General features: G+C 39.3%; 1 protein-coding gene across 1 annotated transcript in view; it reads left to right on the plus strand.

Moving 5' to 3' along the window:
• LOC139721739 (A.superbus venom factor 1-like) overlaps nt 1-22,718 on the plus strand; it is an 88,170-nt gene that overhangs the window by 44,966 nt on the left and 20,486 nt on the right. The window contains exons 21-29 of the mRNA XM_071633060.1: nt 3,414-3,626; nt 6,744-6,852; nt 7,272-7,373; nt 8,194-8,382; nt 9,141-9,216; nt 10,794-10,953; nt 20,602-20,688; nt 21,307-21,490; nt 22,173-22,387. Of these exons, the coding sequence (XP_071489161.1) occupies nt 3,414-3,626; nt 6,744-6,852; nt 7,272-7,373; nt 8,194-8,382; nt 9,141-9,216; nt 10,794-10,953; nt 20,602-20,688; nt 21,307-21,490; nt 22,173-22,387 (1,335 nt within the window). The remainder of the gene's footprint in view (nt 1-3,413; nt 3,627-6,743; nt 6,853-7,271; nt 7,374-8,193; nt 8,383-9,140; nt 9,217-10,793; nt 10,954-20,601; nt 20,689-21,306; nt 21,491-22,172; nt 22,388-22,718) is intronic.

Here is a 22,718-nt window from a genome sequence, read left to right on the forward strand (position 1 = left end):
CTAGTGTGTACTGACTGTATCACTCAGTTCATCATCGCTCCCACATTCAAATTCCACCAAGAAATCATCCTGATCATCACTGCATGGCCTTAACGTACGTTGTCGTGCATATCATCGAAAAACAAACTTTTAAACTTGTATGCAAATACTATCTACAACAACTTGTATGATACAATGCATGCATTATGCGCGCGGGGGCCTGCGGCGCTCGAGACCTTGCGCGATTCCTTTCATCCCATGACGTCATCGGCAAAGCCTCGAAATTTACGCTGTGACCTAGATTTCAGGGGGGTGACAGGTGTAAATTTTCAAAATCCTCTAACTCCATTTCAAAAAGGCCACTTTAAACGATGTAAACGACAAATTGTTCTATGTGTCCCACTCTTTCACTTCATAATTATATAGTTCTATTTCTTTAGTATTCCCCTTTAAGTAAGTAAGAAATAAGTTTCATATCCATTGTAAGACCTTTTTACAATTTTGTCGCTTGCACTGCTTTGATTTTCGAATGATAAGGATGATAATGAAGTATGATGCTTTCGTATAACGCAATAAAATGAATTCTCGGAATTCTTTGCACACAAGAAAACACTACATGTTAACCTGTTAGTAACTGTCTTAATAGTTTAATTCCGTTCAATTAATACCTACGAAACAACAGCGATTACCATTCTACAAAACAGTATTATTCTGATATCATAAAATAACATGCTGCAAGCCATGCAGTTTGTTTCTTGCAATTTCAGAGATACTGTAGTTGAATACCTTTAATTGTAAATTTTAACTGTAATTTCGCAAAAGAGAGCATTTTGATCCATGCTCACACTATCCAAAATTAGTCTTCTTTTTGTGTATGTGCTTGTGTGGTCACTTGACAGTGTGGTCATTTAAGTGTCTTATTGCAACACCACGTTATCAATACTACTTGACAAGAAGGTATAACCCAGTCATATCTTGTACACATAAACTTCAGACCATGGTCTACTGTACTTTTTAATATAATATCTTTTATAGCTCTTTTATAGATCCAGATTCTTAAAAAAACCCTGAAGTTAGATTCTTAGATATTCTGAAGTTATAGCTCTATAATGATCCAATGAGCGTTTATCTTAACTCAAATTGAGCATTTGAAAATTGTCCACACTTGTACGCCAACGTTTAGTTAGCGTCAGTGAAATGAAGCATCCCTTATCTTTTTCAATTCAATTCAATTCAGTTCAATTCAATTCAATTCAATTCGATTGAATTCAATTCCGTTCAATTCAATTCAATTGAATTCAATTCAGTTCAGTTCAATTGAATTTAATTCGATTCAATTCAATTCAGTTCAATTCAATTCAATTCGATTCGATTCGATTCAATTCAGTTTAATTCAATTCAATTCAATTCAATTCATTATCATATCTATTTGGGATCCTCCATTCCATGATCGCATCAAACGCAGGAATGATGTTTTACAAAAAGAGAAAGTGAGCAATGTAACTCTTCCTATAGACCGATTCGGGTTCGTTGAGGGCAGCAGACCATTTGTGGCACTGGGCGCATGTTGAGGTGCAAAAGTGCGAATTGGTGCAAAACCGCGAATTGCCGCCTAAGCTGGTAGAAAAAAAAAAAACACACCAAAAACCAAAGAGCGTGATCGGCAGAGCGTGAGATCGGGTACGGATGGGGGAACACCGAGGGCGGCTCGGGAAGATCTAGAGTCCCTTTATAGTTTGGAAACAACGTGGCGTTCAAATCAATGGTTTTCGCAACTATCTAGGTACATGTATGAGAACTCTACATAGCATAGATCTAAGGCTCATCTCAGTCTCATAAAGATTACTATCTTCTTGCAGTTGTCGTCATTTTTATCGTTATTGTTGTTGTTGATGGTGGTTGCAGGAGTTGGGATAATGTGTTGTTTGCATGTTTCTATCATGCATGAGCTTCATGGTAATTTGATTATCATTCTAAACTGGCACAACCAAGATACTTTCGTAGCTTAACGCACGTAAAGATCTCTAGATTGAAAGAGAAATTATCAGAGGCAGATTGGAATGATGTGCTCCATGAATATGACATTGATGTTGCATATGATAAATTGATGGACATGTAATACTTTCAATGAGTGTATTCCCCCTATGATTATTAAGCAGAAATATTACAAGTGTCGAGCCCGGCAACCCTGGGTTACGAAATTTCTGCTCAGGTGTATAAATCGGAAAAATAAACTTTATTATAGATTCCGTTCTAATCCTTCAGATGCATCTCGTAAAAATATGTTTTTTAAGTATAGAAATACCTTGACTTCTTTATTGCGAATTGCGAAGAATGATTATTATTGCTCTCAGTTTGATTTGTATCACAATAATACTAAAGCCACTTGGAATATTATTAATAATGTGCTGAATAGAAATAGTCAAAAGAAGGAACCCACTAGAATTTCGTTGAATAATGAGTGCATTGAAAATAGCACGATGATTGCTGATGCCTTTAATGACTTTTTTGTTTTTTACAGACATAGGACCCACCCTTGCTAAAGAAGTACCTTCCACTGATTATAATTTTACTTCTTTCTTGAAAGATCGTAATACTGAGTCATCGTTCATTGTTCCAACTCATTCAGTAGAAATACAGTAAAGCGTATTGTAAATAATTTGCAAGACATGGCTAGGCCAACACATGACCAATACAACATGGTTTTCCAATTCATTATCATTCATTAAATCATTAGATGTAGAACGATAACATAAACTGAAAACACTTAATATACAAGAACCAGCTGACAAGGTTTCCACACGGTAATCTTCTCTCGAAACTTTAGAAATTGCTCGGTCGAAATGCTAAGTAAAACAGTAAACTTCTACTGTATACGGCACAGAAGATGAGCTCGAGTCGCGTGCATTGCCCATTTATTGTGTACCTATACCTATACCTCACGATCGCATGCGCGGCACACGTGTGTGCAAATCCAGCAGCTGTGTGTACTGTACGCATCAGGTGATAGACCGCTACCGTTCTATTTTCTGCCAGCTTAGGCGGCAATTCGCGGTTTTGCACCAATTTACACTTTTGCACCTTAGCAGGCACAGCGATTAGCTCAAACTGCGGTGTCCCAGCCTACCACCCCTCCTCCTCTCCCCCACCTCACGGGCAACATGATTATCGCGCAATTGTAGCAGGAGTACGCACTTGTAACAAAGGTTCATGCACTCAGTACGAGACGCCTATTGACTAAAAGTTAAAACAACCATGCATCAGTTTTTTCATTCCGTGCGCGTGCTAATGTAGGGAGGGGGTGGGGGAGGGGGGGGGGGGGTCGGCAGAGACACCGCAGTAATGGCGCTGCCCATGCCGATAAAACACAAACCGCCTCACAGAATCGGTCTTAAACGTTGTCTCTCCATCATCGACACATTTCTCTTCCAAAGGTTGATGTTAACTTCACCGTTCCGGAAGGTCTATGTGCAGGCAGCGGTGCAAGGGGACCCATACGTCGAACCTTGACTGTCCCTCCCAACGATGCCAACACCGCGACCTTTCTTGTTCTCCCTATCGAGGTTGGCGAGCACCCGATCAGGGTTCACGCGAAGGCAAGGTCTAGCGATGCGATAGATGCGGTCGAGAAGAAACTCCGAGTTGTGGTAAGTACTACTTTAGTAGTGTATGTCGTAGTTGGAACGAAATAATGACGCGTTTACACCGAGCACGGTACGGGCAATGGGCCGGGTTTTTGCTATGGTACGCCAAAATAACACTACCATATCATACTACCATAACTATCGCTACCATAACACCTCGAGTGTCACCAAAATGCTACAAGAACTTGATTGGACCACTCTGGAACAGCGCAGAGAAAATGACAGGCTAATTATGATGTACAAAATACACAATAATCTTACTCCTCTTTCAGCACAGGACCATATTATCAAACAGGCTACTCAGTTGACGAGAGCCTCGCAACCACACTCTTATCAGGTATTATATTTTGGATCAAAAACTTGTCTTCTATTGATTGGTTAAAAGAGCTTCACGTGGTTATAGGTATTTTGAACTATTTTAGAGTGTTGGTGTGTTTGACACTCCATGAAGTACTATTTGCAAAATGACGTCACTTTTATGACGACATTTTGCAAATAGTGTACTATTTGCAAAATGATGTCACAATCACCCTTCTTTACAATCAAGTGTACCCGTCCGTGTCCGGTCCCGAATTCTAGTGTTCAGGTTTGCAGCGGCCATACGAGCGCTTGGATACATGCGACGGGCAACTCTGGCGGTGCCACGGCCACTACGTTTTTCAATTTCCGATCTCTCGCACTGTTGCGTATTGCAGGCGCTGCGCTGCCGCCGCAGTGCGGCTAAGCCTAGGGCCTATATAAAATGATTTTCACTTTTTATTCAAATTTTTGATCCAAAATATAAAACAAAAATACTTTGCCTAGTTTCGAGTTTCTTGTTAAAACTATGGGCCTCGGTGACTCCAAACTTTGGAGTCACCTCTGCCCATAGTTTTAACGAGAAACTCTCAAGGCAAAGTATATTTGTATGTTATATCTTGGATCAAAAATTTATCCTCTGATGATTGGTTGAAAGAGCTTCACGTGATTAAAGGTATTTTCAGCTATTTCATAAAGTTGACACGCCATAGAGTCAGAGTTCTGTGCATAGAGTACTATTTGAAAAATGACGTCACTTCTCTGATATCACAAAGCAATTCTGAAAATGTGCGCAGCTTTGCACCATCAGCCTGTCAAATGTAACAATTTCTAACAAAACAATCGTGACGCCACAAAACGATTTGGACATTGCGCACTGCTCGTATCGTCACTCTGAAAATGTATCAATTTCTATGCGCACTGCTCGTATATACCGTCACTCTGAAAATGTACCAATTCCTAGCAAAACGATTGTGACGTCATAAAAACAATTCTGACATTACGCAAATTGCTTCGCACCGTGCGTCGCGTCGCGCTTGTAACATTAGGGAGCTTTAAATTTTGGCGACGGTGACGTTCCGAGAGAAAAAAAAAACATGATCTGAGCATGCGCAGTATCGCGGGTCAAGTTACTGCGCACGCTCAGATCATGTTTTTTTTTTCCCCCTCTGAACGTCCGCGCGTCTAAAATCTAAAGCTCCCTAATTATTAACAACATCACAAAGCAGTTCTACATCGTACGCTGCTAGCTAGCTGCATGTTGAATGGTCGATGCAGGATCCCTTCACAACATCGCATCCACGTTTACGACTTCTTGCTTTGCATTTCCCTCATTTTTCCTTTCTTTTGTTTGAATTTTTGATCCAGAATATAAAACAAAATATACTTTGCCTAATTTCAAGTTTCTTGTTAAAACTATAGGCCTCGGCGCCTCCAAATGAACTATTCACTTCGGGGCTGCGCCCCTCAGTGAATAGTTCTTTTGGAGTCACCTCTGCCCATAGTTTGAACAGGAAACTGTCAAGGCCAAGTATATTTGTATACCATATTCGAGAACTGAATCGCATCGCCATTCGTTTTCTTCCCAAGAACTGTAAGGAACTGGAATTCCCTGTCGTCAGAAATTGTTTCGGCGCCATCTGTGGGATCATTTCGAAACCGTCTAACGGTTGATCACAGTGGCTAGTTATTTTCGTCAAATTTTCTATGTGCTTGTAAATATCTGTAAATAAATTGTATTATAATGTAGATAGCCACAGTCTGCAAGAATCTTCAGTCTATTGAAGGAGGCAGACTTAATCAGAAGAAGAAGAAGAAGAAGAAGAAGAAGAAAATGAACCACATCTGGTTCTGTTAAAAGAATCAGTAATTCGGTGCAAAATAACCCCAACTATATAAAAATCAAGAGCAATAAAATCAACAGAAGAAGATCAATTTTGTAACAAAATTATTAGCGAGGAAGTAAAATATTGTAACAGAACCAGCTAGACATGGTTCCTTTTGGCGCATCATAGCAAAAACCCCGTTACGTGATCCATGCTGGATTCGGTGAAAAACGCAGCTTGATAAAGATAAACGAGAGAGGTTATTTATCCTTATAATTATTGTTATTATGATTTAATATTATCATTATTATTATTATTATTATTATTATTATTATCATCATTATTATTGTTATCATCACTTTACTTGGATGTAGAAAGACTATTTTGGACTCTCAAAAAAAGTAAATGCATGCTCGAAAATTCCTAAATCATGCGATTAAGTATAACGTATAATTGGAATTCTATCATAATAGGGAACTACAAGACGAAGAGTGTATAGCATATTCCTCTTGTTTAGGGAAGGTTGAGCATCACACGGGTGAAATATTCAAAGTCTTAATTGTGGTAATGAGTTTTAAGTCTTCTAGAGGGTATAAGTGGCGCTGGTATCGTACACCTTGCAACTTTTCATGGTTTGAAGAGGGAAAAGTAACGACTACCTTTAATGGACCAACACAACGCAATTCCTCATGAGATCATCCAACAAGCATGCGTTTATTTTATTTTTGTCTTGTTTTTGTTTTCCGAACATTAAAGCGCTCTTTCTTCAAGAGCAATGAAGAGAACGATGATTTTGTGCTCATGAATGTACACATCCTCCCAAACTTTAAATGGATTTAGAGAATGACTGTTACCTTTGATTCACTAACAACTCGAACAACTAGGCTGCGAAATCAATCAATGAGCCTCTTCCTCTGAATTGTTAGCAGTGAAATGTTGGTTTTTGCAAGAACAATTTCCGGTTTCTGATCTTTTCTTAATACTTTATTTCTATCAGGCTCAAGGAGTGCGGAAGAGATCTGTCCGATCTCTGACCCTTGACCCAAGCGAAATTTTGGTGAATGGGGAAGGCGGTGTCACTACGCAGGCCCCCGGGAACATCGACGGTAAGTGTCATTCTCTTACCTGTAAACATTTGGTAAAAGTGAATTTTAAAAATAATTAATGTAAGGGGGCCCAAGGCTCTCACACTTAGGAATATTTTCAAATCTCCTTCTTCATTTCCAAGGGTAAAAAAGCTTAGCTTGAGTTTATGAGCTAGTACGGCTCAGTGACTGTAGTTTCAGGTTTGTTCATGTGGATCCAAACTAGGGCTCAATGTTTCTAGTTTGAAATTAATTTTCCTTTAAAATACATTACCAAAAATCACCAAACTTCGCAGATATAATCGCTAGATCGCAATAGAATACATGGTTTGCATATGGACACAGCACTAGTGATTGTATACATTCAAGTTCATTCATGAAGATGGGGGGGGGGCTAATTCTGTCATTGTTTAATTCCGTCATTTTGATGAACTCCACAGTTAACCAGCGCATCATCAACAGACGTCAAATTTCCAAAATGAACGTGTCTCTTCCACATGATTCCATCATGGATACCGAGACGTGCCTTGTCAGCATGATTGGTAAGTCATATATCATTTCCTTATTCTCAGTCAATTTATCCTTCGATTCAAGCTACTGCAAATATCAGAGCAAAAAATCTTGACAGGTACCGTTGAGCTACCAGAATGCTCTCCTGGCAGGGCGTGTTGCTCCACCTTACCGGCAGCAAAAATGTGAAGGCTGCATTCTCGCGTTTGACAGAGCACTATACTCATTCCTGCACTATAATGCCACTCGGTGCGTTCCATTTTTATCTTAATTACAACGAATCTTTCAACTCAAGACGAGTAAGTCTCTAACTCCTCTGGCAAAATCTGACTTTGCGATCAGAGTTTGCATTAACCATGCAAGATTCAACATAACATGCGTTGCAATGCAGTTTCGTGTTTTCTCATTTTCAGAGGTGATGTAAAACAATGAACATTTTCATTATTTTGATTTTGCAAATACATACAAAAAAAAATATTAAATACAAAAAAAAAAATCAAAGCGGACGGTGGCCCGGGGCCACTGGAAATTGATGCTAGTCCATCGAAAGTCGAAAACGGTTATCTTCGGTGGTGATCGGGCAACAAAAATGTAAAATGGATTGTTATATTTCTCCTGTTTCGGGCCACTACATTTCGTTTCTCGGATCACAAACATTTCAGATTTAAAGATTTTAGTGTCCCAAACGAACCATTAGAGAGACAGAGAGGGAAAAAACTGTCAGTGTCGAGCCTGGTACAAATATGATATGCTAAATTAATCATGTTGTTATTGTATCCAAGTTTTCTCAAAACTTTTGACATATGCCACTTCACGCCATTATAAGAAATCATCACGGTATTGTATCTGTAGCTAATCCACTTGGAACAATTGCTGCTGATCCAATAAGGGGACTAGAGGGTCTCATAAGGGTCCCTACAGGGTGTGGAGAACAGACCATGATCAGACTCGGTCCCACGCTCTACGTGTCCAAATACCTTCGAGTTATTGGTGAAGAAACTCAGGAAATGGAAAGGAGAGCATATGACTACATAGCAAATGGTAAGTATGCAGTGCATGCATTTTTGAACGAGGGCCAAGTTCAGGTAATCTTAATTAGTCTGAAACAGTAACTAAGAAAGCGCCGTCAGAAATGGTTATCAGTACAGGATGACATTTGTAAAAAGCCAGTGAATTTGATTTAGCTGTTATAGATAATGATAGCCAGGATTCGGCATGATAACCGCTACAACGTGAAGGGAGTGTAGTAGTAATATAGTACTTACGTACATCATTAACAAAATTTAATATCCATTTTGGTGTTTGTAACATAACTCAGAGGACTGAGGTGGCCAGTGACGAAGTACAAACGAAGCAGAATTGAAAATAAAACGGAACGATTCAGGCATTCGGTAATTATTTTTGATCTGGAATAGCAAACATACTTCCGAGCATTCATTACTTCTTCTTTCATTGGAATCCCTCCGAGCATATGTAAAAGTACTGATAATCAACGATTGGATAATCTATCAGAATCCTGAATAATAACAACGTACAAGTGTTTGCTTCCTTTAAATTTTCGTCAATCTTAGTGGTTTACGGCGCAGATAACAATGACAACAACAACTACATAGAAAGAAACAATTTTAATAATATCTAAAAAATGTTCCTTTTTAATATTCTAACCATGTATGACAGTGCCCCTTTCAGTGCGGTCTGAATGCATACTGTATTACTTGTTTGTTTGTTTGTTTTGTTCTGATCTGTTCTGTCTTATCCTGGATTAACATGTGATTGTTCGTTGTCGTTTGATCATTTAGGGGTTAATCGTGAGCTGAGATACCGCCAACGTAGTGGTGCCTACGCCGCTTTTACACATCGTCCTGGAAGTACATGGTGATTGCTCATTACTATAATCATAATTTTATTGGCAAACGTACTGTATAGCTTGAAACGAATATCTGTGTCGCAAAACAGGTGGATTTTAATGTTCCAGGCCTTTCTTAATCTATAGGGATTTTTTTTTAACTCTGTCTGTGTGATACGATAATTCTATAGTCATTGGATTAGCTTAGAACTTATTACATTATATATACTTTTATGCTTCAATGCTTACTATGAAATAAGTTTATCTAATTCTCCGGGCCTTATTCCTTTTTTAAAGTAATATTTCCCAATTCATTTACGGAAAACCTTAAGAGACAACATGATATCCGCCAATGAGTTAATTATACATTTTTGCGGAAATTGCCTCTACTACTCACAGAAGCTGATGTGCAATGCAAATGCATGTTAAACTTATGATGATTCATAACACTATCATTTATATGGCCAAAGGAATATCTAAATTGTTGCACAGTTTTACTTCAGATCATTACCTGGATACGCTCACATAAAAAAACAAAAACAGAAACAAAAAAGAACACTCTCCAAAACCAGGATTTCGCCTGTGACATCATCTTGCAGTAATTACTAAAGTATTAGATTTATCAAAAAAAGAAACAAAACAAAACAAAACAAAACAAAAAAATCACCTTGCCATAATTATAGGCTGAGCATAACTTGCATGTTTCCTTCCAATGCCAGCATAGGGTAGTATGGAAACATGGAAACTTGGAGCAATAAAGTAGAACATTATTTTAAAATATATATGGCATGTATTATTATTATGTAGATGATGACTGGCGGGGGAGCGAATATACCGAATGTTCCACCCGTAGGGTTTGAAAAGCTATTGAGGGAGGTTATAAGTCCCGAGACGAAGTCGAGGGACTGATAGCCTCCCGAAATAGCATTTCAAACCCTTCGGGTGGAACGTTTGGTACATGTTCCCGACAACAAAAGTCATCATCTGTTATATTATATGGGTTAGTCAAATACGTCAACGTCAACGTATAACCACCCACCAGCACAACGCACTCGATCGCTCGCTCGCGCAGAGCCAAATTCACTGTGCGCGCGGTCCTAGGCCTTCTGTCATTTGTTACGTGAAAATGTTTTCCCATGGGGGAACATTACAAAGAATGTTCGCCCAAATATGCCTCCATCACGTGACTGTGTTTAGCCAATCACTAAATAACCGGCATTTGACCAACCCATTCAATATAATGGTTTGGTCACATTAGTGATGTTGAGGGTATCATAATAGCGCACGTCAACTTCTAGTATCGTTGCATGTAGTTACGATAGTTCATCTAAATGTAACCTACGCAATCCGACTACGGGCCAATTTGGAACAGCCACAACACGTTGCAGCTAAAAGAGAAAATAAAAATCTAAAACAAAAAAATACTGACCCCTGACCTAATTTACAAATACCACTCCCTCTTCTCCTCACCCCCCCCCCCCCCCTCTCCAACACACACACACACACACACACACACACACACACACACAGTGCGAAATGCCTTTGCCTTATACCGAAACTGGTTTCGGAATGGTTACGGGATATTTGGTTTTTTTTTTTTTTTCAGGCTCACCGCTTTCGTAGTGAAAGTGTTCAGTCAGGCAAGGCTGTTTACGCGAGTGGACCCGGAGCATGTTCTTGGGAGCGTCAAGTGGTTGATCAGAGAAAATCAGATTGACGATGGCTCTTTTGAAGAGAACCATGCCGTCATACACAAGGAAATGATTGTAAGTCAGTGTTTCATCACATAAAATGTGTAGTGAGCGCAGCACAACTTGACAAACACAAAATGTGATGAATGTTCTCTCCATGATGATAGTCTTTATAATCTTCTTGTCATGGTCATGATAAAACAATCGATCGAGAATTGTCGGGCAATTTTTATTCAAATATTTGTAGCAGGTCTATATCTACATGTTATGGTGTATAATTTATTACAGTAGTTGCAGTGACTATTGAGTATGTTAATTAATCGGGCTCCTCGTTCTTCAAATTGTTACAATGTATTTTCACTATAATCTCCTAGTTAAAAAAAAAACACACCAAACAGACGTGATGATAATCAATCCCTCCGTTTGTTCTCTGTTTGTTTGTTACCTCCGCCAAGGGAGGAGGTTATGTTTTCATTTACCATCGATTTGTTAGTTTGTCCGTGCGCAAAATAACTTTAAAAAGTTACAAGGAACAGATGATTAAACTTTTGTGGTGATCAGATTTTTTTAAAGGGATTTTTTTGAAGGATTTTCGATATTTTGACAGGTAGGATCAATGAACTTGCGAGTTCAAGCTGCGCATTTTTGACTGTTTGAGGTTTTCATCTTTGGTTTTCATTTATACGCGCACTAAGGTGCGTGCTCTTGATAGGGCGAGGCAAGCCACGGCGCAGCTGGGGGCTTATGACGTTACAAAAAGGCTTCTATATTGGGAAATCGGGGGATTTTTCAGCATGCATTCGTATGAGTGGAAATCACTGATCTCTGTAGAAGAGCAAGATCATCGGTGGAAAGTAATTGCTTGGCGGAGGTCTGCGCTCTCAGAGTGCTTTTCTAGTTGCCTCCGCCAAGGGAGATGCTTTCGTTACAGTTTGTTTGTTTGTTTGTTTGTTTGTCCGTATGCAAAATAACTAAACAAGTAGTGAACGGATTTGGGTGAAACTTTTAAAGGAAAGGTTGAGAATGACACAAGTGAAAAGTGATCAAATTTTGGTAGTATTCCGATATATATATATATATATATATATATATATTGAATTCATGAAGGATTTTTGATACTTTGACAGGTAGGGTCAATGAACTTGGGAGTTTAAGATGTGCATTTTTGAGATTTTCAAACGCGCACTGAAGTGCGTGCCAAAGATAGTAGAGTTAACAAGATAGGAAGGCGCGTGTTAAAGATGGAAACAAAGCAAATGGATATGAATGAATGAATGAATGAATATAAAATGGAAACAAACCATAAAAGATAAAAAACGAAGCATAAAAGATAAAAATGGAAACAAAGCAAATGGCTACCCTACATGACGATACAAAAGAGAGCTATTAAAGTACAAACTCTGTACACCTAGAAACATCATTCATTTCCAAAGGTAGTGGTATTTTTCATTATCTTAAAAAGATTTAGAAATTATAGTCGTAGCTTTTTTTTTTCGATTAAGGGGATTATTTTGAAGAACGAAATTTTAAAGTTATATGGATTATTTCATGGAGGTAAAAATTTGGCAACAACATGATCTAAAAACCATCAAACACAGCGCGTCTCATATGATATGCGTAATACGCTTGAGGACGGTGCGCTGTCCATTGTTTTGTATAGGATTAGCACGCATTTTCCTGTCTTTTCATTTAAAGTATGGTGAACGAGAAAAAAAGGACGATATTCATAAACAAGGTGATTTATACATTTCTGGAAAGCTTAAGTCTCTAGGAATATAAATAACTAACTTTCAGGAACTAAAAACGTCTCCAGAACGGTGGAGAGATTTTTTTTTTTTTTTTTTTTTTTTTAAGACTCTCGTATGACCACCAGAACCCGATCTGACGACAAAATTTTGGTGACCAAAATTATGATGTCACGAAATGTGCGCTGTGCTACCACTCCATCCACACAGTGGGCTCCGTCTATGGAAGGCCGTTGCGGGGCGTAGCTCGTTTAGGGCATACGTATGCAGAGGCAGTGTGCCCGTTTCCATGTATGCCCGAAACGAATTGTGTCCGCGGCGGCCTTCCATATCCGTCGCCTCTCCCTCGCTTCTCCTACCACTCTGACTTTGCCACTGTCACTATCAGTGTCATTGTCACTGTCATCACTCAATTCACTCTCGATGTCAAACTCAAAGTGTTTCGGTACAATATAAGGTCAAAAAATGATGTTTTAATGTCTCAGCCGAGAAAGCAGAGGCGACTAAAAACAGGCCAGATATTGCACCCGCTCACGAAGAAATACGTGGTTTATGAATGGCGGCCTCGATGTCCTACTGCGCTCGTAAAGGGTTTTGTTCATTTCGTGACATTGTATTCTAGGGCTCGAAAAAGACGACAGTTTCGGAGCGAATATCGGTGAAGCAAATCAGTCACTTTTAACTCGCGATTTCTCAGTGGCGCGAATATCTTTTAATAAGTCGCATTAAAAATCTGTTTTACGAGACATGTCACTCTGCTTTGACACCTTCTTTTACGATTTTCTTGATTTTAATAGCCTTGTCTACAGGGGCGTCACCAGTTTTTTTCAAGGGGGGTGCGTTTTGACACTAAATAACAAGATTTTTTTGACAGACATTTGGAATATAGGAAGCTCTCAATCCCTAGACTTCTATTGTTTTTTTGAGGGAAACCAAGCGGGGAAACGGCACCGGCGTAAAATAGTTAGGCTTTCATCTTTTTTTTGGGGGGGGGGGATGGAAGTGCCGGTTGCCCCCCTCCTTCCACGGTGATAACTTTTTGCATTTTGATGTTGAAAATGGTGCAGTTTGATGCGTGTTCTGCTTATTTTGTCGACTTGAAACAGTCCCACTTGTTTAAGGTAGCAGTACATTTTGAAGTAAATTGTTATTGAACAATTTGCCTATAAATGGTATAATTTAGATAAACTTCTAGTAATAATTCTTACAGTGATGTCATGAACACGACCGAGCCCGAGCAAGCGGAACGAACAAGGGGGGAGGTTGTGGGAGGGGGTTGCCCCCCCCCCCCATAAATGGATTATGGAATGACGGTGTGAAACGATTATAGTGGCAGCAATATCAGGAAAATGGCATAACGACTACACCCATGCGCGAGCGAGCGGAGCGAGCGAGCTTGAAAATTTTGACATTTTACAGTCCCAAAACTGCCGTTTGTAGCCATTTTTTTTTTTTGCTTTGGAAATTAAAGGGAATATACAGTACTGTCTTAGGTAAGGATTCATGTTTTGAACATTCCTAAGTGAGATAATGAAAAGCCTCTTATGAGATATGAAAGAGCATGTAATTTTAAGAAGGATTCAACGTTTATTTGATGAAAGTTGGTTTTCAAATGGCTGAGATATCCCAAAAGGTGTTAATAATAAAAGGCGACATGCCCCAACTTTATCAGTATCTCTTTGTTTCACCTTGTTTTTGGATATCTCAGCCATTTCAAAAAAAGATTTTCATCGAATAAACTTTTGATACCCCTTAGAACTGCATGCTCTTTGACATCTCATAGAGTGGTTTCTGAATATCTCACAAAACGTTAAAAGCTAAATCTTCACATCAACCAGAACTGTACATACCCTTTAAGGGGGTGGGCGCACCGGGCGCAACTGCTGGCAATTACTGGGCTGCATCATCAGGTGAATGGCGTAACAATTAAATGCGAGCGAGCAAAGAGACCGACCTTTGAAATTTTGACATTTTACAGTAAAAAAACTGCCATTTGGAGCCATATTTTTTTCGCTTTGGAAGTAAAGGAGGGGGGGGGGGGGCGCAACGTGCGCAAATGCCGGTAGTTACTGGCAGCAACATCAGGAGAATGGCATAACAATTAAATGCGAGCGAGCGAGCATTTCTTTAGCGAGCGAGCTTGAAAGTTTTGACATTATACAGTCCAAAAACTGCCGTTTGTAGCCATATTTTTTTTTGCTTTGGAAATTAAGGGGGGCACACCGGGCGCAACTGCTGGCAATTACTGGCAGCAACATCAGATGAATGGCATAACAATTAAATGCGAGCGAGCGAAGAGAGCGAGCTTGAAAATTTAGACATTTTACAGTCCAAAAACTGCCATTTGGAGCCATATTTTTTCGCTTTGGAAATAAAGGAGGGGGGGGGGGGGGCGCACCGGGCGCAACTGCCGGCAATTACTGGCAGCAACATCAGGAGAATTGCATAACAATTAAATGCGAGCTTGAAAATTTGGACATTTTACAGTAAAAAAGAAACACCTGCCGTTTGTAGCTATATTTCTTCGCTCTAGAATTTAAGGGGGGGGGCTCATCGGGCGCAACTGCCGGCAATTACTGGCAGCAATATCAGGGCGAGCATAACGATTACATGCGAGCGAGCGGACCGAGCAAGCTTGAAAATTATTGTACACTTTACAGTCCAAAAACTGTCGTTCTTAGCCATATTTTTTCGCTTTGGAAATTAAGGGGGGAGGGGCACCGGGCGGAACTGCTGGCAATTACTGGCAACAACATCAGGTGAATTGCATAACGATTAAGTGCGAGCGAGCGAAGAGAGCGAGCTTGAACATTTTGACAGTTTACAGTAAAACAAAACTGCCATTTGTAGCTATATTTTTTCGCTTTGGAAATTAAGAGGGGGGGGGGGGGGCGCACCGGGCGCAACTGCTGACAATTACTGGCAGTAACATCAGAAGAATGGCATAAAGATTAAATGCGAGCGAACTTGAAAATTTTGACATTTTACAGTCCAAAAACTGCCGTTTGAAGCTATATCTTGTTGCTTTCGAAATTAAGGGGGGGGGGGGCGCACCGGGCGCAACTGCTGGCAATTACTGGCAGCAATATCAGGATAATTTAATGCGAGTGAGCTTGAAAATTTTGACATTTTACAGTCCCCAATAAAACTGCCGTTTGTAGCTAAATTTTTTCGCTTTGGAAATTAAGGAAGGGCGCACCGGGCGCAACTGCTGGCAATTACTGCCAGCAATATCAGGAGAATTTAATTCGAGCGAGCGGAGCGAGCGAGCTTGAAAATTTTGACATTTCACAGTCCCCAATAAAACTGCCGTTTGTAGCTATATTTTTTCGCTTTGGAAATTAAGGGGGGGGGGGGACACCGGGCGCAACTGCCCGCAATTACTGGCAGCAACTTCAGGAAAATGGTATTACGAATAAATGCGAGCGAGGGAGCGAGCGAGCTTGAAAATTTTGACATTTTACAGTCCAAAAACTGCCGTTTAAAGCTATATTTTTTTCGCTTTGGAATTTAAAGGGGGGGGGGGGGGGATACGCCCGGTGCGCCCCTCCCCTGGATCCGCCACTGGTAGTCAAGGGTATCAGTTTATGTTAATAACTGGGGGAGGTATATATGACCAGCGAGGTGGCGTCCGAAGTGACCAAGCGGGGGAAGGATGTCCAGAATCTGCACTTTAGAGCATCCCCTAATTGTGCGTGTTTGTTGTGTGTGTGTGTATTATATACATGGAAAAGTTAGGAATTAGCCAGGTCAAGTCTTTTTATTGGCAATGCAAGACATTTTTATATCGACTAGTATGTAAAGCAACACGGCAAAATCAATGATCAAGCTTTGATATAACGAAGCGTAAGGTACAAAGGTGTACATTCTACATAACATTACGCAACATTGTAGCGACTCTTTCTGCCGTTCGGATGTTCTGAGTACACTGCGCACATCCTGCTTATATGCAGAATGCCAACCAGGAATCACGCTGAATCATATTTTTTTCTTTTTTTTTTCGGGTCCGGGCTTTTTGAACAATGTTTCACACTATATACCTATCTAATTATGGTTAAAAGAAATCATAGAAAAACATCTTTTTTCTTGATCACCCTTTCATTCAAAAGCAGTTTACTAACACATGAATTACTATTTTGGCAAGTCTTTTTTTTTTTTACCAGCGGATTGGGAGGGGGGCTCACCCCTCCCCCTCCGTAGTTACGCCACTGCTTTTGGGTGAAATAATTTGACAGATTTCTAACAAAAAAGCAAGAAAATCTTTTCATCGCGGGAATTAAGATTATATGGGGTGGAGCAAATGGTGCGCTTGCCTTCCAATATTTTTATGGGGGCAAATTTTTTTTGTTTTCTTTCAAAAGCAAGAAAATCTTCTCATTTCGGGAATCATTAATTATGGGGGGGGGGGGCAAAATTAAAATATGCTTACCCCTCTCCAATATTTTTATGGGGGCAACTTTTTGTTTTTCTGTCAAAAAAAGGTAAGAAAATCTTCTTGTCTCTGGAATTATGGAGGGGGGGGGGGTGGGCAAAATCATATGCTTGCCTCTCCTTTTTTTTCATTTTTTTTTAATGAGGATAAGGCTCGCTCTTGGGCTGGCAATATGGATTGGTCAGAAGTAACGTACATAGACTCTACATACTAATTGTAAGTAGCACACGTACATGCAAACGTGTACGTGCTCCGTATCGTATGGGTGTACAGTACGGTCGATAAATAATAAACACTGCATACAATACTTGTAGATATGTATAAAATCAGTGCTGCCAGAACCAGGGGTGCGAATTGTTTTTGCCGACGATTTTTTTTTCGTCCCTGGTGCAAAATATAAAAAAAAAAGAAAAAAATAATTATTTACCGTCTGGCGTTGAGTCGCTCGCAGACTGAAGTGCTTTTTTTTTTTTTGGTTTTTTTTTTAAGGATCTGAAGGGGGGTGCGTTCGCACCCAACGCACCCCCCCTGGTGACGCTCATGGTCTACACCTATCCAAAAACTTGTAGTTATACTAACTACGAGCGTAAAAATTCCTTCCCCTAACCACGAGAAAACTTCGATGCCGTTCACACCTACATGCAGTTAGCAAAACCTCGAGGTAAAGCTAACTACGATAGAAAATAAAGGGCGCCTGGGTTCGCACATAGGGTTGCGCGCTATTGTGGAACAAAATGAGCGTCGTGGTTAACAAAACTCCGTTCACACTTGCCGCAGTTTAAGCGCTCTGTGGGGGGCATTCCCAAAACCACAACGAAACTACGACAAAACCCTAAGAAATCTTATGGCGTTGTCGTGATGTCTTCGCCTGAAGGTTTTGTCGTGGTTTTCAAAACTACATGCGTCTACATCTACGCTAACTTGGAGTTTAGTGCCTCGTAGTTTACAAAACCTCGTAGTTTTGAAAACCTTAAAGGGACATTCCAGACGATTTTCATAATTTCACATCATGTAGTACATAAATTGACAACTCCACGTATAAATTTGTGAAATTCATTGTGGTTCTTGAGCAGAGAAACAATACTTTGAAAAACCTTAAACAAATTACACTGAACAAGGATGATGACATAGGAGGTTCACATAATCAGAAATGCCATGTCATCATCCTTGTTCATTGCAATTTGTTCTAAATTTTGAAAATATTCTTATTCTTCATCCCAATCATCACACATTCTGAAACTCTGTACTCAGTATAAATAAGTTATAGTTGTTCAAATGTAAAAATCTGAAAATCATCCGGAGGTCTCTTTTAAGTTAAAGGGATCTATAAAAGTGTGAATCTCACTAATGTCTCGTTCACCATACTTTAAGCGTCTTCGGTGCATGCTCTAGTTTCTACAGTATAGGGCGAGGCGCATAGCGCATCAGAGGGTTAATGACGTAACAAAGGCTTCGGAAATCGGACGATTTTTCAGGATGTATACATATGAGTGGAAACCACTGATCACTTATGGGAGAGCCCAAAGAGCTTTTCCACAGTGGTGGAGAGAAGAAACATATCTTTGGGAAGAGCAACATCATCGGTAGAAAGTAGCTGCTTGGCGGAGGTCTGCGCGCTCTCTCTCTTCAGTGCTTTTCTAGTTTGTTTGTTTGTTTGCTTTGTTTTTTTAGGGCTTGAGGGTGGGGTGAGGTTTCATCTGAATAATTCTATTGTTCTATTATTTCTATTATTCTATCTATAATATCTATTGTTGCGTTCAGAACTGATTTCTGCTTGTAAAGTATGACTGAAAAAGAAACAGGCAAAAAACCTAAAGAATTACAGAAGATATTAGCGGTACACTATTTTCATTAGTGAAAAAACTGACTCAGGAATTTGTTCTGGCGGTGTCACAATCCTCGATCTACCGTTCTTTCAATCCGTACTTTGTTGCTAAATTTCTTGTCGCTATCAGAAATGTTTCGATCGGCCATACGGTTTCATAGAATTGTTAATGGTGCGTGGGAATTAGTACAAGCTTGACATCCGCATATATTTGAAAGTTTTTTTTTCATAGTGTTAATTCAAAGGACAAGTTCACCCTAATAATTTTTGAATGGGGCACATGCACATAAAAGTAGTAGAGCAAATTAGTGATGTATGACGGAAATCGAATTATCCGTTCAAAAGTTATAATTTATTTTCTTCTTCAAAGCCGTTGAGCTTAAAAACGATGGCGATAAAGCTTTAGAATGATGTTTAAATGTCTCAATCCCAGCTAAAAAAAAATCCAAAGCCTACAAACGTTCTGAAAATTATGCTGTGGCCATTATGTCAGGGATGAAAATAGGACCTGCTGTGTACTTATTCATCTAATGGTTTATTCAAACACTAAATCTTATGAATGATTAGGGAAAAAATAATGTGGTGTACCGCGAGGGTCAATACTTGCGCCACTGTTGTGTTTATACCTAATGAATCAAGGTTATTACGTTTCGTAATTTTTGCTGAAGACACCAATGTATTTTCTTTAAATTCAGATTATCAATGTCTCACAAGATCTTTAAATAATTAATTGCCTAGGTATATAAGTATATCGAGTTGATCTGGCGAGACTAGTAACCGGAGGTTTTCATCCCCTCCCCTCCCCCTTCTGTCTGTCTGTCTGTCTGTTTCTCTCTCTCTCTCTCTCTCTCTGTCTGTGTCTCTCTCTCTCTTCAAACTTTATTTCACGAGCATCATCTTTAATGGACCCCTGTGTTTTATAATGTTATTCGTTTTCGTGTACCAAACAGTCAAGCTTTGTGCTGATTCCTTGCAGTCGTTCTGTATGCAAATTAGATGCAACTCATGTGATGGAATTATTACAAGTATATTTCATGATAGATGAAAATGATGATAACTGTTAAAGGGATCGTATAGTTTTGGTTGAGACCTAATTTCAGGTTTCTAACATTTTTGTTGAGATAATCAGAAACCTCTTATGAAATATGAAAGAGCATGCAATTATATGAGGAATTCAACGTTTATTTGATGAAAATTGGTTTTGAAATGGCTGAGATATCAAAAAAGAGCGATTCTACTAAAGTGTGGGACCCACACTTTATCACGATCGCTTTGTTTTACTTTGTTTTTGGATGTTTCAGTCATTCCAAACCCGATTTTCGTCAAATAAACTTTAAATTCCTCTTAAAATGGTATGATCTGTACTATATGATAAGTGTTTTCTTGGTATCTCGCAAAAAGTTAAAAGCCCAATTCTCATCTCCACCAATACTGTACTATCCCTTTAAAATATTCATACTACTGTTATTTTGTAAAATGTTAATAAAATTGCAGAAAATTGATGTACTTACAAACTGGCGTACAGAAAATAAATCAAATCATATCAATTCAAATCAAAATTATTCATAGGCGTTTATGTACATACCCAACACACACACACACACAAAAAGAACGACACAAAAATACAACACATGGCAACTTTATTGTTGAAATTCTCTTATCGGCACTGTTTGTGGTAAAATGAAGCAAAAACATTTTTTGTTTTGTTTTTAAATACACAGGGTGCAGTCACAGGGCCAGTATCTATGACTGCCTTTGTTCTGATTTCTCTCCTGGAAACCAAAACTTTTCTGGAACCTACCACTCAGGTAAGAATCCATTTTCTTCCTTTCGTGTATACTTTTATCATAAAAATAGTCTGTACTTTCTGTATGTTTCATTTCCACTATTCAGTGATCAATGAGGAAGCTATTCCTGTAGTTTACGAATGATTACATTGTAGGGTCTATATTTTGAATAAATTGTTATTTCATTCTCCACCTTCTCACCCGTAAATCGAGTTGGCCCTCATGATAAAGGGGGAAACAAAAGAAATAAAGCTATTTTCATTTTGTCATAGAACAACTGAGAGCATAGACTCTGTTGGAAACAAAATCGTAACAATTTCAAGTCTACGAAGTTTACGGCGATCAAGGGGTGCGCCACGCCTCAAAACGCAGGAAATTTATCCGAATATGCTCCGTATTAAAGGTCGCAATCAGTTTTAGTACAAAATTGCAGTAGTATTAATTATGGACGATATCACTGAATGATAAAAAGTTTCTTACTGGCGGGAACCGTTTGCCACTGGGCCAATGCATGGAGCCGGATCTTTCATTAGTATTTTTTTCAACATCATTTCTATCATCATTGGCGTTATCATTTCTTCACTGTTACAAAGAAAAGAAAACTAATGATATAATAGCATTTTTCCAACACTTTCACAGGCAGGAGATATGGCTGAAATAGACCAGGCGATTAGTGGTGCTGTCCGTTTCTTGGAGGGGAAGATTCCAGAAATTGAAAGGGTGTATGACAAGGCCATAGTCGCCTTTGCGCTTTCATTGGCGGGCAGTGCTACTGCCGAAGTCGCAAACGATAGGCTGAAAGAGAGTGCAAGGTCTGTTGAAGGTAAGCAGTAGGGTTACGAACGGCCTATGTGAAAAAAAATACCAATGCTAACTGAAAATGTATTAAAACATTAAATTTCTACAAGAGGAAAGAGTTTTGTGTCTACTTCATAATAGAATATGGGTTCGATCTACAAGAGAAAATTAGTTTTTTTTTTTTGTCTAGGTCATACATTTTGTTTGTTTGTGTGTTTATTTGTTTGTATTTGTTACTGAATAGGTTGTGTAAATGAAATTCAAAAGGATTGCTTGCTCTGGGGAAACTATGTTTTGCTATCTTTTCCGCGTCACTTGTTAAAATTTCAATGTATTGTTCTAAAGGGACTACACTTACCTCTTATCGCATGTGTATAGGCCCCCATGGATATCCCATCTAAATTGCGAACTTATGACCTCTAAGCGCCTTATACAGTATGTATGAGATATCGCCAGCTTTGACAATGAAGAACTCATTGTGAATGTACGTATTAACAAGTGTATCTCACACAATGCCCTGGTCATTAATGCCCACCACAATAACGTGGAGTTGCGTCATATTCCAAATGTTGAGTGAGCCAATACCAAAACCGGAAAGAAAGAGGATAAAAAAAAAAAACCGCATTGGCATTGGATAAAAAAAAAAAACCGCATTGGCATTGTACCTGAGTATAACTAAAATGAGAAAATCTTCATCCTCATCACAGACAGCAGTGCGGTATACTGGGACCCAAGCGCACAAAATTACAACACCGGCTACGTCCCATTCTGGCTCCGCAGAAGACCCACTTCAATTGCTGTCGAGACTACGGCCTACGCTTTACTCGCACAACTCACCAGACGGGACTACCACTACGCAGGCAGGATAGTTCAATGGCTGAGCAACCAGGGAAATTACAAGGGAGGATTCGTGTCCACTCAGGTTGGTATAGCGGACTTTTCTTACCCTACATGTAGAATATCACGGGTTGTTCGAAGCGCGCCAGAGAATATTGCAAAAAGCAAATCGTTTATTGGGGCTAGACAAACTATTGAGTGTCCTTGTCAAAAAAAGAAGAAGAAAGAATGGCAAATGATAGACATTCGATTGGTACGTTGCTGTTATTTAGCTGCTGCTTTAAAATAAGGAGGTATCAAACAACCATTTTCTAATGCACAGGACCGGTTGATCCTTACAGCATCCACAAAACTCCATTTTGGATTCTCCTAATCTCGTCTGGTGGATTCATCCTCATGATAGTATATTATTATTC

Source organism: Diadema antillarum, unplaced genomic scaffold, assembly GCF_040938485.1.
Source record: "Diadema antillarum isolate AM-2024a unplaced genomic scaffold, OU_Dant_1.0 scf00000148, whole genome shotgun sequence".
Classification (NCBI taxonomy): domain Eukaryota; kingdom Metazoa; phylum Echinodermata; class Echinoidea; order Diadematoida; family Diadematidae; genus Diadema; species Diadema antillarum.